Source organism: Salvelinus fontinalis, chromosome 11 (assembly GCF_029448725.1).
Source record: "Salvelinus fontinalis isolate EN_2023a chromosome 11, ASM2944872v1, whole genome shotgun sequence".
Classification (NCBI taxonomy): Eukaryota; Metazoa; Chordata; class Actinopteri; order Salmoniformes; family Salmonidae; genus Salvelinus; species Salvelinus fontinalis.
The window spans coordinates 28,656,856-28,680,879 of NC_074675.1; the positions used below are offsets into that span (position 1 = coordinate 28,656,856).

Here is a 24,024-nt window from a genome sequence, read left to right on the forward strand (position 1 = left end):
TTGGATAAAAGATCTAACATAAAGACCAGCCCTCCAAATCTCAACCTGGGGCTGGAAGCAGTGCAACCAAGAGGAAAGCTATGAAATGAAGAGTATAACTCTTACTCTGGGGAATAATTTAATACATATTTGTGGGAAAATATATTTAAAAAATATATATATTCTGATGATGTTTAGGCCCTGGCCGCGAGCAGCGTTTGGAACACACACACTCATCACCTGCTCCGTTATCAGCTACGTTAGCAATGTGGTTCGACACACAAGTTAACTTCGCCATCTTAGTACCTACATTACACACTTTATCCTTACCTCTTGTCAATAACAGTTTGTTATGGTATAAATAATATACAGACACGCGTTCATGTTTAAGTTTAGCAACGTTTATTGTACTTATCAATGTTATGAATGAGCGCGCTCTTTGTTTGGTTCTATACCTCTCCGTCTCTGTAGCTTCCGGGTATGCTGGGATGAGGACCGGAGCTATGGCAATAGGACTGGCTTCGTAGTGCCTGTTCCTGAATGGAAGACACCATGTAAGTAGTAATGGGATTCTATAAATGTGTTATATTGTATCATGAGAAACGGATTGCAAATGTGCAATGTGTTGATAATTCGTTTTACTTGAGACAGGAGACCAAGTGGAGACATAGGACGAGGTGGATAATTTTATAATAAGGCAGGTTTATTCAAGTGTAAAAATATTATGCAAAGCGTGCAGCACGGCTCTTTCTATCTGATCCGTATGGGGTCGTCAGGAAAAAGGGCAGTTTCCACAGTTGTACAGTTTTATATATAGACAACAAGCAAAGTAGGTTGATCTGCGAGTCTGGCCTTCCGATTGGTCGGTCTGGGTCTTGGGTAGTCCTGTACAGGCCTGGTGTCCACGTTCCATTGGTTCCTGAGGTAGTTCTTTGTCTGGAGCTCCAACCCTGAGTTGTGTGTGTCTGAGTGATTGTCATGGGGGAGGGGAGTTGTGGGTGTCGTGCATTTGTCCAATGAGTCCAGCATATGTCCAATATAAAAGGGAGTGTGTATATTGTGTCAACCATAGCTAATGTTGAGAAGTTGTTAAAACAAGTTACCAATATCTAATACAATTCCTTACAAATGTATATAATTCATGATGTTTAGCTAAGTGGAACATGTGGGCTTTGATGATGGTAATTGCTTAATTACTTCGTGTTTGATAGGTTCTGATGTGAGGGGCACCAATATATTTTTAATTAATTAATTAATTATTTTTTTAAGCTGTCTTATACTTTTGATGGCAGTACTGTTGTTTTTCTTCCAGATTCATTATGTAAATAAACACCCTTGCACAGCTCCACCATCCTTTGTTTTGATAGAGCTGAGGTTTTTCATTTTGCCTTCTGGCCTACTCTACACGACAGTGATGACGAAGAGGAGTATGAGAAAGAGCGAGGTCTTTCCTTATCTTGTGTGTGCATTGATGAGAGTGATGGGTTGAATGCGGTTCTTCATCTCTCGTGACATTTGACACCAGGTGCAGGGCCCGCAGAAGAAGGAATAGACACAGTCATTACACATGGTGCCCTGTTAGGGAGGAGACAGAGATACATCATTACATATTATAACTGATCTATGATTAGTGGAAAGACAGAGACACTCCACATTACACCTGATCTAGGATCTGTTAATACAGGCTACATTTGTCAATCAATTACAAAGAATATCTGTTGCTAGAATATCTGATCGGAGTTCAGCACTATGACATCATCAGAACATTATGTATTACTCCCGCCGCGACTAGCCTGGTCCCCGATCTGTTTGTGCTATCATTCCAACTCCTTGTTTGGCATGACTAGGAGTGGCAAGGAGTGGAACGTTAGTGCAGACAGACTGGTACCCAGGCCACTCCCTGTGCTTGAAGGTACGGAAAACTGGTTAGGACAGTTCTGAGATCAGATTAGAAGGTGACTAAGGTGAGGGGAACATCATGAATTACTGGAGAGATGGAGGGACTGATAGTTGTAGTTGTAGGAGACATTACACACGTTCACACGAACAGTATCAAAAGAACTGGGAAATATACCTAATTTCTATGGACACAACATTTTTCAATAATACAACATCTTCACCAATAGTCATACCTGTACATATTGCCTATAACTATAAGGCCCAGAGTGTTTCCTGGTCAGATCATGTGATCAGGAACAACTCAGGGCCCTAGTCATAAGACATGCCAAGCTGAATCAGTAATTTTTTTTCAAAGCAAACATCTAAGCTTCAGAGCATAGACATGAGCATAGTGCATGAGGTTCTGTGTGTCCCTACCTCGATGCCGTAGCGCTGGCGCATGCCCACCCTCATGGACATGGTGGCTGGGGGGATGGCGCCGAAACCGTCTAGCAGAGGCAGACACAGACACTCCCCAGCCTCTCTCGCTGTTACACATGAAAAACAGGGGAAGCACCAGAACGCAAAGCAACCTATAGAAGGATATAGAGGACAAGAAATCACAGTGAACAGGATGTTCTCTTTGTTGATTGATACAAGCATAGTTTATCGATTGAATGGAATTGAGTGGTAACACACACACACACACACACACACACACACACACACACACACACACACACACACACACACACACACACACACACACACACACACACACACACACACACACACAGTCTTGTACAGCTAACCTTGTGGGGACATACAATTCAGTCCCATTAAAAATCCTATTTTCCCTAACCCCTAACCCTAAACCTAACCCTAATCCTAACCCGTACTCTTACCCTAACCCTAACCCAAAAACCTAAACTTTATCCTAACCCTAAACCTAACCCTAGCTCCTAACCCTAACCCTACAACTAACCCTAGCTTCTAACCTTAATATTTAACTGAATTCTAACCCTAACACTAATTCTAATTCTAACCTTAACCCTAAACCCCCTGGAAATAGCATTTGACCTTGTGGGGACTAACAAAATGTCCCCAGCTGGTCAATTTTTTACTTTGTTTAGTATTCTTGTAGGGACTTCTGGTCCCCACAAGAATAGTTAAACATGTCCACATACAGACACACACACACACTTACACGAAGACATATCCTGGGTGCAGTCACAGATTTCGGAGCTCCATTGGTTTGATGTGACGGCCTGAACAACGTGATTGGGCTGCTGAATTACCATCTTATTTGACATGGTGGAGGTGTCTGTGGGGATTTAAAAAAAGATGTTATGACAGAAGTCACACCACCAGCAAACCAATATAAGGAGATGTTTAACACTCCACAATAATGGTCCTATATAGTTTTCAAGATAGTTTGTGAAGTCAAACTGAGTTTAAAATTTTCATAATGCTGTATGTTGCACACAAAAATCCAGTGCTAAGTGCTTACTGTATAGTTGTCCCCAGACTAATCTTTGTTCCATAACTGTTTCTTTGAATATGGCAGCAATCATAGTCTGAGGTTAACTGTAAATTACGATTACATACCGTAACATCCCACTGGGCACAAACTGGTTTAGTCAACATTTCAACGTAATTTGTCAACGTATTGTGACGTGGAAAATACATTGGATTGGAAAAAAGGAATCAACGTAAACTGTTGTTTTGATGGTGGAATTTCAACCACAGGATTATGTTATGATTGTAATTAATTTTCAGCGTATAAAATATGTTGAATTTGTACCTTTGAAACAACATCAGTTCTCCAACGTTATATCCAGTATCAGAAAAAGACAATTTGCTAGGCAGCACCTCCTACTGTAGAGGTGATCTATCTACAGCTATTTATTGAGTCTCCCATCCTGGGTTTTAACTAAACCCAGCTCTGCTTAGCTTTGATATATGTCACTGACTACTACCTATGTGCTATCTCAAGAATGATTTTTGAATGATTGTTGAGAGATCTCTTAATAACTATATTCACTATTGCTATCAAAATCATTCCAAAATGTAGGTTTAACAGAGCAAATGAAATGTAACCATACTTTATAAGACATATATCATCAATGAGACTATTTAGGCCTATATTGCATATGCAAAGTCATCAACAGCCATTGTTTTTATTCCATCCAGGGTTCAACAAAAAAATTACAATATATATAGGCCTAGGGTTTCAAGCTTTGGTTGATTTTAAATGTAATCTTCAAGTTAATCATTAATATGTTGGATTCACTTTTAAATTGTGTTTGGTTGTCAATGTAACCAAATATCAACATTTTAAGGAGATCTTCTGCTTGGATAGTTCCATCAAAGTAACACATCCATGGCCACATTTTGAAGTTAGCTGTTACGTTCCCCAGTTTCTGTGTTGTTGTGGGTTTGTATGTGTGTGTGCATTTCAGGAAACGGAATCCTGGATTCCTCAAGGAGCTGATTGGTCGGCCCAATCGATGATTAGAGCTCTGAACTCTCCCTCTCGTCAGGAGAAACAGCTGTCTTCAATTACCAACTCCGTCTCCAGCTGGATAAAAGCCAGTGTTCCTTTGGTAGGAGGAGAGAGCTTATTTGATGTTCGGTGTTGGTTGTAAGGCTGTGAAAGATTTGTTAAAAGTATTTTGTTGCTGCTTTCTGAGGTATGTGTATGCCAATAGGACTTAGAGTTTTTGATTATTGAAATTGTTCACTTTAAGTTAGTAATTATTCTGTTTTATTTGTTCCTGGGGGTGAAGGGGAATGCATTGGGAGTGTTTAGGCTAGAGGCGTGCGGGCATACGTAACCTGTATTATTTACTGTCTACGCACACTAGGTAAGATCTGGGTGGACCACCACCTGTATTTTGGTTAGCATGCCAGGAGGTGCTGAAAGATTAGGTGGGTAGGCAGGTAAGGTAGGAGAGGGTACTCTTTAACTTTCTTTGCTTTGGGTCCGTCCAGCTCCTTTCCCACAATACTGTGTTAGGAATAATAAATTCCCTGTAAACGGTAATTTTCTCTACCTCTGTCGTCCTTCCTCCGCACCTACGGCCACATACTTTTTTCACTCCACGTTGAGTTGCAGCAGGGTGTAAATAGCAGGGCGTTTCCCCTCCAAGAGGCATATGTAACATTAACTTACCTTAACAATAAATGTCTTACGTAATCATAAAAAGCGTGCATGTTCAAGATGGCATGCATAGGTTGCATGCCTTCAGAAAGTATTCATACCCCTTGACTTGTTTCAATGTTTTTTTACAGGCTGAATTAAATTTATATTTCTCATTGGCTTATACATAATACCCCATAATGTGAAAGTGGAATTATGTTTTTCTAAATGTTTACAAATGAAAACCTGAAATGTGTTCAACCACTTAAGTCTATGAGTAAAGACTGGATCACTGGCAATGATATGAGAGCCTATAGGGAGGTCAGAGAACTGGCAGTGTGGCGCCAGGCAACTTTTCCCTCAACGTGAGCAAGACAAAGGAGTTGATCGTGGTCTACAGGAAATGGTGGGTCGAACAGGCCCCCATTGACGGTGCTGTAGTTGAGCGAGTTGAGAGTTTCAAGTGCCTTGGTGTCCACATCACCAACGAACTATTATGGTCCGAACACACCAAGACAGTCGTGAAGAGGACACGACAAAACCTATTACCCCTCAAGAGACAAAGATTTGTCATGGGTCCCTAGATCCTCAATGTTCTACAGCTGCACCATCGAGAGAATCCTGCCCGGTTGGGTCACCGCGTGGTATGGCAACTGCTCGGCATCTGACCGTAAGGCGTTACAGAGGGTAGTGCGTATGACCCAGTACATCACTGGGGCCAAGCTTCCTGCCATCCAGTACCTATATAACAGGTGGTGTCAGAGGAAAGCCCATTAAATTGTCAGACTCCAGTCCCCAAAGTCATAGACTGTTTCCTCTGCGACCGCACGACAAGCGGTACAGGAACACCAGGTCTAGGACCAAAAGGCTCCTTAACAGCTTCTACCCCCAAGCCATAAGACTCCTGAACAATTAATAAAATGGCCACCGGACTATTTACATTAACACCCCCCCCCTCCCGCCCCCTTCCCCTCTATTTGTTTTGTACACTGCTGCTACTCGCTGTTTATTATCTATGCATAGTCACTTCACCCCTACCTACATGTGCAAATTACCTCAACTAACCTGTGCGACCTGCACACTGACTAAACGGTACCGGTACCCCCTGTATATAGCCTCGTTATTTTATGGTGTTCATTTTTTAAATGTTATTACTTCTGTTTATTTGGCAAATTATTTTCTTAATTCTTCTTGAACTGCACTGTTGATTAAGGGGTTGTAAGTAAGCATTTCATGGTAAGGTTCTTGTTGTATTTGGCGCATGTGACAAAGTTTGATTTAATTTCCTTAACAAGTCACAGAATATCCCTTTGAGCATGGTGAAGTTATTAATTACACGTTGGATGGTGTATCAATACACCCAGTCACTATAAAGATACGGGCGTCCTTCCTAACTCAGTTGCCGGAAAGGAAGGTGATTTCACCATGAGGCCAATGATGACTTTAAAACAGTTGCATAGTTTAATAGCTATGATAGGAGAACACTGAGGATGGATCAACACAATATTAACCTAGTTGACAGAGTGAAAATAAGGAAGCATGTATAGAATAAAAAATATTCCAAAACATGCATCCTGTTTGCAACAAGGCACTAAAGTAATACTGCAAAAAATGTGGCAAAGTAATTAACTTTTTGTCCTGAATAGAAAGTGTTATGTTTGGGGCAAACACAACACATTACTGAGTAACACTCTCCAAAATGTTTGAGTATAGTGGTGGCTGCATCATGTTGTGTAAGCTAGTAACCGTTAAGGACTTGGGAGTTTTAAAGGATGAAAAAGAAACAGAATGGAGATAAGCACAGGCAAAATCCTATCGGAGAACTTGGTTCAGTCTGCTTTCCACCAGACACTGGGAGAAGAAGTCACCTTTCAGCAGGACAATATCTTAAAACACAAGGCCAAATCTACATTGGAGTTGCTTACCAAGAAGAGAGTGAATGTTCCTGAGTGGCCGTAACAGTTTTGACAAATCTACTTGAAGATCTATGGCAAGACCTGAAAATGGTTGTGTAGCAATGATCAACAACCAATTTGACAGAATAAAATAAAAAAAAGTGTAATGTGCAAATGTTGCACAATGCAAATGTGGAAAGCTCTTAGAGACACACAGCTGTAATCGCTGCCAAAGGTGCTTCTACAGCGTATTGACTCAGGGGTGTGAATAGATATGTACAGTGCCTTCGGAAAGTATTCAGACCCCTTGACTTTTCTACATTTTACATTTTCTACATGTTACGTTACAGCCCTATTCTAAAATGTATTAAATAAATATAAAAATGTAAGACTTTTTTAAAATTTATTCCATTATGAATTCAGGTTCTAACACAACAAAATGTGGAATAGGTCAAGAGGTATAAATACTTTCCGAAGGCACTGTAATAATCTGGCAGAATCTCAAACAGCATTGATCACTTGCACTATGTACTTTTAATGTAATCTCAACTGGAATCCAGGTCATTTGGTTCTGCTATTAGATGAAGCAATATAATAACACATTTAGATGACAACTAAAGAAAAAATCAGACACTGTTTTTCGATAGGAATTTGGTTGTGCTTTTAGATAGTTGAAAGCATAGTGATAACACATTGGGAATTCAACAAGCTTCTGGCTGAGTGGGTGAATAAAGGTTGAAATCTCATTGATCAACGTCTTTACCAAATATGACCAACATTTCCACATTGAAATGACAAAAAGTAGGCCAAACGTTAATGACATACAGTATATGCGTAAATATTAACGATTTATGTTTGTCTTACCTGAGTTAGATTCAGAGAAGAGGAGTGTGAAGTGGGAGGCTGAGTGACTGAAACCCAGTTAGGAAGTGTGGTATGCTTTATTGTAGGACAGAGAAAGAAGGAATGTCTGAACAAACACACACAGAGATGACAAAACCACCCATGAACTGGCCCATCCAGTTTGACTAAATAGTTTAGACTCTCAGATACAGGCATTCCCGATAAGCCCCGTGACCTCCAAATCTCAAAAGACTGTGTGATCTAAGCACGACAAACTTCAAATTATAGGTCGTTGTTACACTGTAAAAATAGAAAGACAATAAAAAAACATGGCTGTGAAGTGAAACCATGAGAAGTACTCAACCTATGTTGAGATCTGGTGTTTGGAATGTTTTTGAATGGAAACCCAAATGTAAGCGTTATGACACACAGAATGTGTTTTAAAAACATAATAGAAGTACTCTGAAAGTACTTGTCACGTTCCTGACCTGTTTTTCCTTTTTCTTGTATTTATTTAGTTGGTCAGGGCGTGAGTTGGGGTGGGTTGTCTATGTGTTATTTTCTATGTTGGGATGTTTGTGTTCGGCCGGGTATGATTCTCAATCAGAGACAGCTGTCAATCGTTGTCCCTGATTGAGAATCATACTTAGGCAGCCTGGGTTTCACGTGTGGTTTGTGGGTGTTTGTTTCCGTGTCTGTGTTTGTTGCACCACACGGTACTGTATCGGTTTATGCACTTCGTTATTTTGTTTTGTAATTCAGTATTCAGTTTCGTTTTAATAAATCATTATGAACACTAACCACTCTGCGTATTGGTCTGATCCGTCTCGCCTCTCCTCGTCCGAGGAGGAGGAAGAATGTGACGATAGCCGTTACAGAAACACCCACCAAAACAGGATCAAGCAGAGTGGGAACAGACAGCAGCAGAGACCGAGGACACAGGACTCGTGGACTTGGGAGGACATCCTGGACGGCAAAGGACCCTGGGCTCAGCCAGGGGAATATCGCCGTCCCAAGGCGGAGTTGGAGGCAGCGAAGGCAGAGAGGCGCTGGTATGAGGAGGCAGCGCGGCGACGCGGTTGGGAGCCCGAGAGTCAGACCCCAAAATTTCTTGGGGGGGACACACGCGGAGTGTGGCAAAGCCGGGTAGGTTACCTGAGCCAACTCCCCGTGCTTACCGTGGAGTGAGAGGGCGTCGTACTGGTCAGACACTGTGTTATGCGGTAAAGCGCACGGTGTCCCCATTACGCGTGCTTAGCCCAGTGCGGGCTATTCCACCTCGCCGCACTGGTAGGGCTAGGTTGGGCATCGAGCCGGGTGCCATGAAGCCGGCCCAACATATCTGGCCTCCAGTACGTCTCCTCGGGCCGGCTTAAATGGCACCAGCCTTACAGATGGTGTCCCCGGTTCGCCAGCATAGCCCAGTGCGGGCTATTCCACCTCGCCGCACTGGCAGAGCTACGGGGACCATTCAACCTGGTAGGGTTGGGGAGGCTCGGTGCTCAAGAGCGCGTGTCCTCCTTCACTGTCCGGTACACCCGGTGCCACCTCCACGTACCAGTCCTCCGGTGGCAGCCCCCCGCACCAGGCTGTCTCTCCGGGTTCTCACTCCAGCTGCTCCCACCTGTCCAGCGCTGTCAGAGCTTTCCTCCTCTCCAGCGCAGCCTGTGTCTGAACTGCCTGCCTGCAAAGAGCTGCCCGTCTGTACTGAGCCTTCAGAGCTGTCCAGCCAGGACCTGCCAGAGCCGTCCAGCCAGGACCTGCCAGAGCCGTCCAGCCAGGACCTGCCAGAGCCGTCCAGCCAGGAGCCGCCAGAGCCGTCCAGCCAGGAGCCGCCAGAGCCGTCCAGCCAGGATCCGCCAGAGCCGTCCAGCCAGGATCCGCCAGAGCCGTCCAGCCAGGATCCGCCAGAGCCGTCCAGCCAGGATCCGCCAGAGTCGTCCAGCCAGGATCCGCCAGAGCCAGCCAGCCAGGATCCGCCCCTCAGTCCGGTGCTGCCCCTCAGTCCGGTGCTGCCCCTCATTCCGGTGTTGCTCCTCAGACCGGTGCTGCCCCTCAGTCCGGTGCTGCCCCTTAATCTAATGGGGGTTATATGGAGGGTGGTTATTGGGAGGAGGCCAAGGAAGCAGGGTTTGACTATGGTGGGGTGGGGACCACGACCAGCGCCAGAGCCGCCACCGTGGACAGACGCCCACCTAGACCCTCCCCTAGACTTTATGCTGGTGCGCCCGGAGTTCGCACCTTAAGGGGGGGGTTTGTCACGTTCCTGACCTGTTTTTCCTTTTTCTTGTATTTATTTAGTTGGTCAGGGCGTGAGTTGGGGTGGGTTGTCTATGTTTTATTTTCTATGTTGGGATGTTTGTGTTCGGCCGGGTATGATTCTCAATCAGAGACAGCTGTCAATCGTTGTCCCTGATTGAGAATCATACTTAGGCAGCCTGGGTTTCACGTGTGGTTTGTGGGTGTTTGTTTCCGTGTCTGTGTTTGTTGCACCACACGGTACTGTATCGGTTTATGCACTTCATTATTTTGTTTTGTAATTCAGTATTCAGTTTCGTTTTAATAAATCATTATGAACACTAACCACTCTGCGTATTGGTCCGATCCGTCTCGCCTCTCCTCGTCCGAGGAGGAGGAAGAATGTGACGATAGCCGTTACAGTACTCTCAAAGTGGTTCTTCAATCTAAATGTTGGTGTTTTTAAGAGAGAAAATACTTGTTTGTGTATCAATGCATGTACAAAACAGCATCAAAACACACAACGAATGCTTTGGAATCATAGAATCAAATGGTGAAATACAAATACTTTATAGCATAAATATTGATTGATAATTTTTTCAAAAAATATTTTACATCTGTCACAGTTCCAAAAGTGGTGATGAAGGAGTCAGGCGCAGAGAGCAGGGTAGTGAGAAGCGAGTGGATTTAATATTCCAAAAGATACAGCGAGACGGCTACGCCACACATACAAGGGCGCGTCAAGTAACAGTCCAAAACAAACAGGACAAAATCTACTCGGAACAGACACCACAAATGGACTCCTGGACATGGGAGTGAATTTTGGACGGCAAGGGACCCTGGGCACAGCCGGGGGAGTATCGCCATCCGAAAGAGGAGCTGGAGGCAGCTAGAGCAGAGCGGCGACACTACGAGGAATTGGCTCGAGGTAACGAGCACGAGAGGCAGCCCCAGAATTTATTTGGGGGGGGGGGGGGGGGCACACGAGGAGATTGGCGGACTCAGGTAGGAGACCTGAGCCAACTCCTCGTGCTTACCGTGGCGAGCGTCGTACTGGTCAGGCACCGTGTTATACGGTGGAGCGCACGGTGTCTCCAGTACGTGTTCATAGCCCGGTGCGCTACATCGCAGCTCCTCGCATCTGCCGGGATAGAGTGGGCATCGAGCCGGCTCAGCACATCTGGTCACCAGTGCGTCTCCTCGGCCCATGTTATCCTGCGCCAGCTTTGCACACTGTGTCTCCAGTGCGTCTGCACAGCCCAGTGCGTCCTGTGCCTGCGCCCCGCACGTGCAGGGCCAAAGTCACCATACAGCCAGGACAGGTTGTGCAGGCTTTTTGCTCGAGACCTCCAGTGGGCCTCCACAGTCCAGTGTATCCGGTGCCTCGGCCAAGGACAAGGCCTCCTGCATGTCTCCCCAGCTTGGTGAGTCCTGTGCCAGTGCTAAGCTCTAACCCTCCTGCATGTCTCCCCAGCCTGGTGAGCCCTGTGCCTTCTCCCAGAGCCAGGCCTGTGTCTCTCCATTCCAGTGATGATCCATGGCAAGAAGCCTTCAGTGATGATCCATGGCACGAAGCCTTCAGTGATGATCCAGGGCACAAAGCCTCCATTGATGATCCATGGCACGAAGCCTCCAGTGATGATCCATGGCACGAAGCCTCCAGTGATGATCCATGGAAAGAAGCTTCCAGTGATGATCCATGGAAAGAAGCCTTCAATGATGATCCATGGCAAGAAGCCTCCAGTGGTGATCCATGGCACGACGCCTCCAGTGATGATCCATGGCAAGAGGCCTCCAGTGATGATCCATGGCAAGAAGCCTCCAGTGATGATCCATGGCAAGAAGCCTCCAGTGATGATCCATGGCAAGAAGCCTCCAGTGATGATCCATGGCAAGAAGCCTCCAGTGATGATCCATGGCAAGAAGCCTCCAGTGTATCCATGGCACGAAGCCTCCTGTGATGATCCATGGCACGAAGCCTCCAGTGATGATCCGTGGCACGAAGCCTCCAATGATGATCCGTGGCACGAAGCCTCCAGTGAGGAGTAGTGGCACGAGGCCTCCAACGAAGGACGTCAGTCCGGAGCCTCCAGCAACGCCTTCTAGTCCGGAGCCTCCAGCAACGTCCTCTAGTCCGGAGCCTCCAGCGACGCCCTCTAGTCCGGAGCCTCCAGCGTCGCCCTCTAGTCCGGAGCCTCCAGCGACGCCCTCTAGTCCGGAGCCTCCAGCGACGCCCTCTAGTCCGGAGCCTCCAGCGACGCCCTCCAGTCCGGAGCAGCCAGAGTCTCCCTCCTGTCCGGAGCAGCCAGAGTCTCCCTCCTGTCCGGAGCAGCCAGAGTCTCCCTCCTGTCCGGAGCAGCCAGAGTCTCCCTCCTTTCCGGAGCAGCCAGAGTCGCCCTCCTGTCCGGGGCCCGCTGCGAGGGTCAGGGCGTGAGTTGGGGTGCGCATTCCATGTCTGGTGTTCTATGTTGTCCTTGTTTTGTATTTCTATGTGTTTGGCCTGGTATGGTTCCCAATCAGAGGCAGCTGTCTATTGTCTCTGATTGAGAACCATACTTAGGTAGCCTGTTCCCACCTGTGTTTGTGGGTAGTTCTCTGTTTAGTGTGTGTCGTCACCTTACAGAACTGTTCGTTTTTCGTCTTTTGTTGTTTTGTTCAGTGTTCAGTTTATTCGATTAAAATTATGAACACTTACCACGCTGCACCTTGGTCCTCTTCTCCTTCTCCCGACGACGTTCGTTACAAATGCCTGTATCTGAACTATTTAGCCAAACTGGATGGTTTTGCTAGTTAGTGAGTTATTATCCCAGTTATAGATCATTTGTAGTCAGCAATGGGGGAGTGATTGCTTCCTACAAGAGTACAAAATGTGCATTTCTAGACATCTTTGAAAGTGAGTCAAGTAAAAAGCTTTTTTTTGCCTTAAAGTGGCAGTGTTGTATTTTGAGACAGGCTTGAATGAGCTAAATAGCCAATAGGCGGAGTGTAAAATAATTTGTCTGATTGTAATAATGGTATGGGAATAATAATAATGCATTTTATTTTGTAAAGTGGTTTCTTCCATCAAACAACACAACAACATTTTCAGTCACCTCCTTGTCTGAATGACAAGTAGATAAACAGGTTAATGTCAAGCCCTGCATGTTTTTTTCAAAAGTCTCATGGAATGTAGGTCTACGTTGAACACCACACACTGGCTGCTACTGTAGGCTGAACAATAGAACAGCTGTTCAAGTTTGTGCTCAGCAGACCTGACATTTGCTCAGTGACGAAAACATTTCAGGGAACGTTGGTCACGGCCATTATTTACTGCATCTCTGGAGCAATTGGGATTAAGTGCCTTGCCCAAGAACACAACAATTCTTCAACTTGTTGGCACCAGGATTCAAACAAGCCACATTCTGGAAACTGTACCAACTCAGACTAACTCTCTTACCTCAAAGCTATTTGCCACCCCAAATGTGTAGAGAAGGGTGCAATTGCAGCCCGCAACTCAGGATGTTCCTGCATGTGGGTGTTTCTGCTTCTGCACAAACGCCTCCTTATTTGCATCAACATAGAGACAGAGACGGAAGTGGAAGCAAGACATTTCACTCCATAGGCGGTCATGAAATTTTGTCAGCCGGTGATTGTCAAGCAAATACCTGTCGGTCTCACTGTAATTGACAGTTAATTTACATTAACACATTTAGGATCTCCTGGCTTCCACACATAGCCTACAAGACATATTAAAAAGTCTAATAAAATCCATGCAATATGGCCTACACCTTAAAACATCTTGTCAATAGGGGGGCGCCATTTCGACTTTGTAAAAATTCGTTCCCAAATTAAACTGCCTCGTACTCAATTCTTGCTCGTACAATATGCATATTATTATTACTATTGGATAGAAAACACTCTCTAGTTTCTAAAACCGTTTGAATTATATCTGTGAGTAAAACAGAACTCAAGTTGCAGCTAACTTCCTGTCAGGAAGTGAGAAATCTGAAATCGATGCTCTGTTCCAGGGTCAGTTTATTAAATTGCATGTTATCTATGAGTCGACATGCACTGCATACGATTTCCCCTAGATGTCAGTAAGCAGTGAGAATTGGAATGGTGTTGCTAGGCAGATCTGAGGCCATATAAAGGCTCATGGAACCGGGGGTGCACTCTTTTCAACGTTCGTCATGGCACAAAGGAGGACCTCAGGATGGCATTCTGAAAAGCTCTCGTTATAGGCCTTAGATATATCCGGCTCTGATTTTATTCGATATAGGTGTTAAAGACATCATAATGTAGTTATTTTAAACCGAGTTATATCAGTTTATATCAGTATATTGCGATTTTCGGATATTTCTTTGTGCTGCATTATGAAGAGTTGGGCACGTCTGGGCCACATAGCTAATGTTTGCTGCTAATTCCTAAGTTGAAGACGGCAATCTACAACCGAGCAACAATGATTCTGGACAAAGGACCACTTGCACAAGATTCTGATGGAAGCTCCTCAAAAAGTAAGAACTATTTATGATGTAAATATCATGCTTCTTTAGACCTTTTTAAAATAAATAATGGATTTATTGTTAAGAAAATGTAGTCTATTTCAGATGAAAAGAATAGCATACTGTGAAAGGTTGTGTCAGTCAAATCTGGTATCAGGATAAAATGTGATTCAGAGTCACTGAATATACTATAATTATATTTATTTAACACAAGTGATAAATGATAAATACAATTTTCGTATATACGGGTTCACTATCACCACGCAGGGTAAAGCAGAGAACTGACTGAAATAGTACAGACATCTTCTTTTATACTGTGTCAGTGGTAGTTCCAACTTCAGAGTTGGCCTGTCACAGTAGAGGCTTAGCGTGGTCTAAACTTGCCAGCCTATCGGTGGTGCCCAGACACAGCACTCAGGATTCAAATGTCCGGAATGGTGTTTGTGAAGATTGAACTGATTTGTTGGTTTCTACACATTCCTCAGTTCCTGTTTTCTTGTTATTCAGCATTTTCCCTACATATTCCTCAGTTCCTGTTTTCTTGTTATTCAGCATTTTCCCTACATATTCCTCAATTCCTGTTATTCAGCATTTTTCCATCTTGTCTCAACCTTGTGGTTTGCACAGTCGACACCCTAGATTAACAACAGCTTTTCTGCAGTCACGCTATGTTTTGTGATTAACACGTCCTACTTCTATAAGGCATATATTTATGTTAAAAGAGAACAAAACCATCCTTCACAATACTCTGAGTTGTCCTTATGTTAGGTCCTGATGTGGCTATGCCAAATTTCTGTGGGCTACACTAGTTCCTTCAGCATACAAGATTTGCTTATAATTCCATGGTATTGTTTTATATTATTTTATAGTATGAAGAATACAATTGAACAAAGCTGAAGAAAAAATGGAAATATTTTCTCCAAACGATTTGAAGGAGTGCGCACATGTGGCTATTCTGTGTTGAGCAGTTATCAAAGAAATAGGTCCTCCCATATGCTTAATTTAGAGTTATTAATGTAACTTTAGTTGTTCTACAAACGTTGGGCTATATGTTTAGATTTTTAATACATTGTAAGGCTGCATGATGAGACTCTAATGATGATTTGAAAAAGTCGCTTGAAAGGCATTTGCTCTGCTTTTTTTGCATAGGCTGTAAACGCTCCAATAGTCTCTCATTCACAATTTGACAAGCACTTGATAATACCTCTAATTTCACGGCGGCATCCCCTTTGTGGCCGTAATGCACCCTAAAAAAATCCATGCTTTTTGCAGCCTGGAGTGCCCTTCTCCCTGAGTGTGCTGCACAATCAGAAGCGCCTCTCACGCACATGGCTCTCCGTCATGTGATCTAGTCTTTCTCACAGGCTACAAGTGAAGACAGACATATCGGGGACGCAACTGGGAGTGTCCTTATCCAAATCCGAGGTGCATATTGAAGACATTGGAAGAACTGTCCACATTTAATTTTCATCAGCCAACAAGATAAGTAGGCCTAACGAACAGCAAAAGCACTAGCCTATGCCAATCTACTATCGCCCACAGTACAAAAGTCGACCTATTGTATGCGAGAAATAAATATAACAAACAGCCTGGGACAGTTGTGGGATACAATAGATCCCAAATTCATACAACCACTAGCATCAAAAAAATCTTTTTGTGCAATGTGGCTGACACAACAGATCAGAACGTTTAGCTTAAAATGTTGATAAACTATTAGTCTATTTCTTCACATTATAAGCGCAGCAATGCGCACACGGTAATAAGCCCAAATGTTCCATTAGCGGAAAACACCATTATCAAAAGTGACTGCAAATGCAATTTTGCATGTAATGCTTTTGTTATAAAGGTGCATTTTTATGGTGAAAGATATCTTCCCCAAACTTGAAACTCACACGCTGCTTATATATGCCAGTTAGGCTCTACACACGTTGTAAAGTGGGTTAATGTGCTTAATTTTAAGAAGTTATTTGGCCACTTTAGTTGTGATTACAAACCTTATTAAAACATATAGGCCAATGGGCTAAGCTACATGACTATGATTAGAAAAGTCGCAAAATAAGGCATAGTTTCTTATGCTGGGCAACATTCACAAGTGATAATATATCATTCACAAGTGATAGGCTAATATTGTCACCCATCAGACTAATCTTGATTTAGTCTTGTCTTTACATATACTAAATAATATATGTGTGACACTTGTTTTGATTTAGAATGAACCATTATCATGCACCTGTATCGAAACAGGGGCAATGGGAATAAATATATGTCATCTATGTACTTAAAGACGCTTTTCCCCGTGATTATTTTCATGACAGGCAGGTAAGCTATACTCCTGTTGTAAATAAAAGCAATGTGCTTAATATTAGGAAAGTTGAGAAATAAATATAGTTGGCCTAGCCTATAGAAAGCTGATGGGATCCTCCTCTTTTTATTAGCGACCATCACTCTGTTTTCTCCCACAATTGCATAGCCTATAGAAATGTTGAGCAACATGAGCTCATGTGCTCTCATGAAGTGTTGGATTAGATTTTCGAACCCATTTGCATTGATGTCAGAGTGATTAGAGGGACAATAGAGTGCTGAGTACCAGGCAATTAGCAAGTTTGGTATGCTACTAGTCACCAGCAGCAGCATCAGAGCTTGGAGTAGCCTAATTACCGTGACTAACGGCTCATTTTATTTCTGGTTCAATAGAAGTCAATGTGCTAAGCCAAAGAGATGGATAGAGGCCTCTAGTGGCCAAAAGGCCATTTTAGCATGGACATTGCCTTTGAGGGCTTCTACCATTTTACTGTAATCAGCTGCATGGGTTAAGGAAGGATCACATGATTATATCTAGGTCATTAGGAGGGATCAGCCAATGATCAGAGCATTCTCTCCGACCGTACCTGACAATTGTTTTCAATGGTAAACGTCTTCTTTTAAAATCTGTCATCTTTGCTATGGATAATTAACACAAGAATTTGGACATGTACTATGTCCTTTGCAGTTTTGATAACAACGTTACTACAAGGGAAGTAGCTAGCTAGCTAGCTAGAACACGGTACACAGTGTCCTTTGCCCTCGCCGGGACCGGTGTCATAGCTAACGTTAGCTAGCTACTTCTGCTATGGTATTATGGTGGTCTGCAAACAAATGGGTGAATGCCGCCATCTACTGTGCTGGCACTAGCTAGCTACATCCTTCTAAGCTAACCAGGTACTTCCCTCGCCGTAATCAGAACACCTCACTCTTAATTCATGTTTTGTTTAGTCTGATGTTTTGTCATGCCTCATGTTTTTTGTCTTTTTTTCCTATAATTCTAAAGCGACTTTGGGTCCTTGAAAAGCGCTTTATAAGTCCCATGTATTATTATTATTTGAACCAATGGAAATTCCAACAGTATTTTCAAATGCTTTATTTAGACATTAGAAACAGGAAGAGAAGGAGACAGTGTGAGACAGTCAGAAGAATAGAACCACCAACCTCAGGAAATTAATATGACATTTGCTTTGGGAATGTTTCCCTCTCAACCACACAACCACGTATCATGTGAGGAACTTGTGAATCCAATTAAGGTAAAGCCTGGGCCCCCAAGTCAGAAGAGTGCATTCGGAAAGAGTACTTTCAGACCCCACCGTATTTATATTAAAGGCAATATGTCAACTTCAAACATTGTGCTGTCTTAAATGTTGTCTAACTCTTAAAGGGTAGTCACAATTGAGAATTCAAGCCTGTCCAACTCTGATCGTGTAGCGCCACTATAAGAGTTGGTCCCATACTTGCTCCAACCAGGGAATGAACCTGCAACCTATTGTTCAAGAAAACACCTTAACTCACTTGTCAACACAAAACCATGCATTTTCCTAGATAGACAGACATTAGCATAATGAATAACTGGTGGATCGCATTGAGCCTTGGGTTGTGATTTTAAAGTGTTTATATAAAAGGATCCTAAAATGATTGTCAGTTCTATTTGTCATACTTCTATCTGCCACAATGTGAAAATGTTCTCATCACTGTGGTTTTTCCCCACTGAATACAGCCATCTCAATGAATGCACAGCATGTCATGTGACAAACAAATATCATTCTTCCTGGTACCACCATTTCCTGGAACATTTCTCATGGAATTACCTAGACATGGAATAACTAAATTGATTCCTCAATATTCAAAATTGATATAATACACCCAGGTAAGAATATGTCATATGCTGATCACACATGATAGAAATAGTGCTTGATAACACATGCCCCTTTCTTTTTTGTCTCCCACAACCTTATCTTTAATAAATAAAAATGACAACAAAACAACAATCACAAATGAACAAAAAGAAAAGTCAGCATTCAAAACTACCGGAGAGAATAACTGATCCTAACTGCCCGAGAGGATAACTGATCCTAACTGCCCGAGAGGATAACTGATCCTAACTGCCCGAGAGGATAACTGATCCTAACTGCCCGAGAGAATAACTGATCCTAACTGCCCGAGAGAATAACTGATCCTAACTGCCCGAGAGAATAACTGATCCTAACTGCCCGAGAGAATAACTGATCCTAACTGCCCGAGAGGATAACTGATCCTAACTGCCAGAGAGAATAGCTGATCCTAACTGCCAGAGAGAATAGCTGATCCTAACTGCCGGAGAGAATAACTGATGCTAACTGCCGGAGAGAATAACTGATGCTAACTGCCGGAGAGAATAACTGATCCTAATTGCCGGAGAGAATAACTGATCCTAACTGCCCGGAGAGGATAACTGAACGTAACTGCCCGGAGAGGATAACTGAACGTAACTGCCCGGAGAGGATAACTGATCCTAACTGCCAGAGAGAATAACTGATCCTAACTTCCTGAGAGGATAACTGATCTTAACTGCCGTAGAGGATAACTGATCCTAACTGCCGTAGAGGATAACTGATCCTAACTACCTGAGAGGATAACTGATCCTAACTACCTGAGAGGATAACTGATCTTAACTGCCGTAGAGGATAACTGATCTTAACTGCCGTAGAGGATAACTGATCCTAACTGCCTGAGAGGATAACTGATCTTAACTGCCCGGAGAGAATAACTGATTTTAACTACCTGAGAGGATAACTGATCCTAACTAACGGAGAGGATAACTGATCCTAACTGCCTGAGAGGATAACTGATCCTAACTACCGGAGAGGATAACTGATCCTAACTGCCGGAGAGGATAACTGATCCTAAATGCCGGAGAGGATAAGTGATCCTAACTACCGGAGAGGATAATCGCTTCACAGTCACAGTGTATGACAAACATCTGATGCCCATGCAATCTTGTTTGCAATATGTTGGCTTGTCCTCTGTGCAATGCAGCAAACCTCACAAATCTTGCTAAACTAATTACCCATCTAGCCATAATCCACATTGTTATGTTACAAGAACCCTTGCAGTAACATTTTTTTTAATTACAAGGAGGACATGCTTGCTTCAAGCACATTACAAAGCATCATTGAAAAGTGTCTATTCTTGAAGACTCTAATGACCTTCAGTGAAGTGAAGCTGAAATGGTTTGGGGATCACCCAGACTGGACAATTCAATCGCAGCTCACATACATGGGACAATCAAACAAAGTTTTGTTCGGCATGCATTATCAGCACTGTCCACTCAGAAGAAAAGGGCCAAATGTTATGAGGCCCATGTTCATTTGTTTTACCCAAATGAATTCAAATTCAGATGCAATTGGATTGATAAACAGACCACCTTCCAATTCTTGAAACCATGAAGACAGTACTAAATGAGGTTTTCAGTCTTCGCCAATCTGTGGAGGGCGTCCTATCAGATTTCCAAGATGGAAAAACATTTCAAAAGCATCCAATATTTTCTAAATATGATAATGTACTCCAGATTATTTTATATTCTGATGAATTTTACATTTTAAATCCATTAGGGTCCCAACAGGACGAAACACAAAATCCTCGCCTTTTATTATGTGTTGGGGAATCAACATCCTATCGTGCTGACCACACCGCTCGCATCGCGTGCTTGAACATTGCAAAATACATTTACACATACCTGTTATTCAATTATTGCACCCACACTGCTCTCGAGTCTCAGCGAGCGTCTGCGTGGCCAGGCGCTAAAATAGAAATAGTTATATTTGTGACGCTCAACGAGCTGCAAGTCCAGCCTCTCCCATCTCCTCATTGGTTTTTAAGAGCATATACCCACGTGCCATCTCCTCATTGGTGTTTAGGAGCATGTACCAACGTTGGTGATTGAAAGATGAACTGACCTCCACACTTCAGTCGATTATAGTAATGCACCGTAAAGTTGGTTGCCAACCGCCATATAAAGTCCAAAGAAGTACAAAATAAGCCTGAGGAAGGAGGAGAGATGACGAGAAGGGAATTCGGTTTACCGTTTTATCTGTGGATTAATGGTTGGAGTAGAGGACCTTGTGCATTTCAGGTAAAGTAACAATCCAATGTTGATATCCCAGGACAAATTAATTAGCAACAGCAAGCTAGCTAGCTAAATTGCCATAAATGTTTAATGTTTTCGACCTGTCCCCAAATGTATACAATTGGTTCAGTTTGTTTTGATATTTCAACCTGCGTGTCCTGATCGCTTCAAAATCAACGCAGACGCGCGCCCAGTTTGGTCAGCATGTAAGACACTTTCTCCTACATTACCCACAGTACCTAAGGCTTTTGGGGCCACTGCGGCAATGTTGGTGCATGAGTTTTGAGGCTAAACACCTTTAACTTCATTCGCTTAATGCGTGTTGTGAACAACTTCATAAACCAATGCCAGACTCTTATCTTTAAGACATCTATACCATCAAGCTTACAAGCAATCAACCTCTGGGTTTGTGAAAGACGAAATCCACTTCTCTGCTACCCATGCTGTTGAGTGTTCTCTCGGATGATATTGCTAAGTTCCTGCTGTCCAGTGGAATATCTAGCACAAGCCCTTTACATCAATGTACATTAAAAAAAAATATGGCATTACTTCTCAACAGAAAATGTATGTGGTACTAGGAATGTATAATGCCCTTTCCTGTTGGTCGAATTGATAACATCTTCTACAAAACATGCAGCCATATTTCTATGTGAAGCTGTTTCAGTTGATCAATTTTAATGCTTCAAGTCAGTAAGCAACACATACAGTCATATTGTATGGTATTTTAACACAACAGTTTCCAATGAATTGAACTCAATTTAAAGACATCTGTAACTGTGTGACTCATTCTCCACTGGTCAGCGATGGACCCTGAGACATTGACATATAGTGTATTTAGGCTGGGTCAACTCAAGTGAAAGATTCACCAGTGGAATTTGTCCTGTGTCATTTCTTTAACTGATGGAAAACTACTGGTCTTAAACCAAAACAAGAACGTATGTGTTTGTGTGTATGTGCGTGCGTACATTCATATGTGAATGTCTGTCTCCCGGTTGCTGTGCCCTGTGGTGTCTGCCTGTGTAAGACAACCAGTGTGTTGGGGGGTGGCCCCTGTCTTCCCCTGCTGGACTTTATCAGATATGTTTAATTTATTTATTTTATTTAACTAGGCAAGTCAGTTAAGAACAAATTCTTATTTAGTGCCCAACTACACGGAATTGTATGGCTATAAGGCTATAAGCTATAGCTAGTGCTTTCAAAGTTGGTTATATTATATCACTTAGAAACCTTTCAGGTGCTTACAGCCTAGGCTAGGCATACTGCCGCATGCTGAAGTGTGGAGTGGATAGAACAGCGGTTATTCTTGGAAAAAGTAATGTTTTGAAGTAGAGCTCATCCGCTCAATTTGTAGAGTTATTTGGCAAATATATGTGTTTTAGAATTCTTATTTGGAACTTGTTTGGCATGGTTTTGGAATGTTAAGGCCCTGAGTCAGTTCCTAGAAGGTCGGATGTCATCTGTTTGGTGGTTGAAGGAGGCCATCGAAACCTCATAAACCATAAATAGAATAGAATACCGACTGACTGCGTTCCATCTCATTCCACCCAAGGTGATAGTAAAAGAGGCAAAGACAATAATAATTGAGAGAGTTCTTGCTGTAGTGTTAGCTTTGGTACTAACTGCAATTTGTGCATGTTGTGTAGAGAAGCAGCAGTGGAAATGCCACTCTGTGTATTTATCAAGACTGGACAGACTAGTTGCCATCGTCAAGATGACACGAAACTATTTTAAAGCTGAGTCACACACCCACCTTCACTGAATATCACTCATCATTCCTCTCCTCTCTCCTTTCTTCTATCGCCATTCCCTAAACTCTTGCCCTTTTCAAGTTTTCCTTGTGTAATTGCACCTTGTTCGCCGCTCTCCTAACAACATCACCATTTGCTTCTCTACTATCTTCCTTTTTTTAAATGAATTATCAGAGGAGACCACAACAAATTTCATTTACAGAAGTATATGAATATTTTGAACAAGCTGCTTTGTTCATTCTTCATGCAATAGTTTGGCTTGCATGACGCATCAGAAGCTGGAGAGATGAGGAAGCGATCAGGGAGAGGAAGTACAGAGCCTGCATGTGGTGGAAAGCCCTGAGGGTGTAGTCAGTAGTCAGTGTCAATGATGTCATGGGTTTGTCTCTTGATGCTATAATATGAAGTTGCCTCAGGAAGAGACTGAACCAATGGCATTTTTCCATTGCTATCTCCATCTATATCAAGTGCACCCCCTGCAGGGAGGTGAGAGCGGTGGAGAGGTGGGTCGAGATAAAGGTGGAGGAGGAGGAAGAGGAGGAGAAGGAGGAGAGACAGCGATCAATAGAGAGCGAGTGTGTGTGAGAGAGAGAGAGAGAGAGAGAAAGTGGGGTAGAGAGAGAGGGGGGGAGTGTGGGAGAGACAGGGATCAATAGAGAGTGAGTGCGTGAGAGAGAGAGAGAGGGAGGGTAGAGAGAGAGGGGGGGAGTGAGGGAGAGACACAGAAGCAGAGGGAGAGAGACGAGAGAGAGAGAGAGGGGGTAGAGAGAGAGAGAGGGGGGGGGGTGAGGGAGAGAGACAGAAGGAGAGGGAGAGAGATGAGAGAGAGAGTGTTTGCGAGTGAGTGAGTGAGTGAGTGAGTGAACGAGTGAGCGAGCGAGCAAGTGGGTAGCAGAGAGCTCAAACTGTGTAGGTGGTTATAAACTAACAGTAAACAAGGTGTTCGCTGAATATCTCTGTGTTGCAGTACTTGGTACCACATAAACAGTTCACATGCGAAGGAGTGTTCAAACAGGTGGTGGATCAGCTGTTAGTCTTCAACACCTGTCCATGTTGCTTCATTTTATGTTCTTAATCATTAGAGATTGATAGTGAGTCTGACAAGTGCATTGACCAATAGCCTCTGTTTTTGTGTGGAAGAGCTCTCTCTAGAGACAAAGATGGTGTACGGCAGTGCCGTCAAAAACTAGACTTTGTAACTGACATTTCCACACCATAAGGTCGAAATAACACTCTGAAATTGTAGAAATGATGGTAATGTCCTTTTTGTGAAAGAGGAAGCCATTGTTCTTTTCATGTAATAAACACAGGGATTTATTAGGCATACAGTGATGATTTTAAAATACATTTAAAAAGTCTGCATGGGGGCTTTAATGTCTTACAGGTCCTGAAACATTGGCACCCTGTT

General features: G+C 43.2%; 1 protein-coding gene across 1 annotated transcript; it reads right to left on the reverse strand.

Annotated features, from left to right (window-relative positions):
* Positions 1 to 661: 661 nt before the first annotated feature.
* On the reverse strand, positions 662 to 7,858 carry LOC129865448 (cornifelin homolog). Its single transcript, XM_055938260.1, has 4 exons — positions 7,759 to 7,858; positions 3,065 to 3,181; positions 2,296 to 2,450; positions 662 to 1,554 (listed from the first exon to the last, which is right to left on the reverse strand). Exons 2-4 carry the CDS (start codon positions 3,168 to 3,170, stop codon positions 1,432 to 1,434), a joined length of 384 nt encoding a protein of 127 aa, XP_055794235.1. The 5' UTR covers positions 3,171 to 3,181; positions 7,759 to 7,858; the 3' UTR covers positions 662 to 1,431.
* Positions 7,859 to 24,024: the final 16,166 nt, after the last annotated feature.

What these genes read in the sequence shown, in the direction of transcription:
- LOC129865448 (XM_055938260.1), bottom strand. Translation starts at nt 3,170, where the DNA reads ATGTCAAATAAGATGGTAATTCAGCAGCCCAATCACGTTGTTCAGGCC. An exon ending in CACCCAGGATATGTCTTCGT is followed by an intron (nt 2,451 to 3,064) that starts GTAAGTGTGTGT and finishes ATCCTTCTATAG; the next exon opens with GTTGCTTTGCGTTCTGGTGC. An exon ending in GCCAGCGCTACGGCATCGAG is followed by an intron (nt 1,555 to 2,295) that starts GTAGGGACACAC and finishes CCTCCCTAACAG; the next exon opens with GGCACCATGTGTAATGACTG.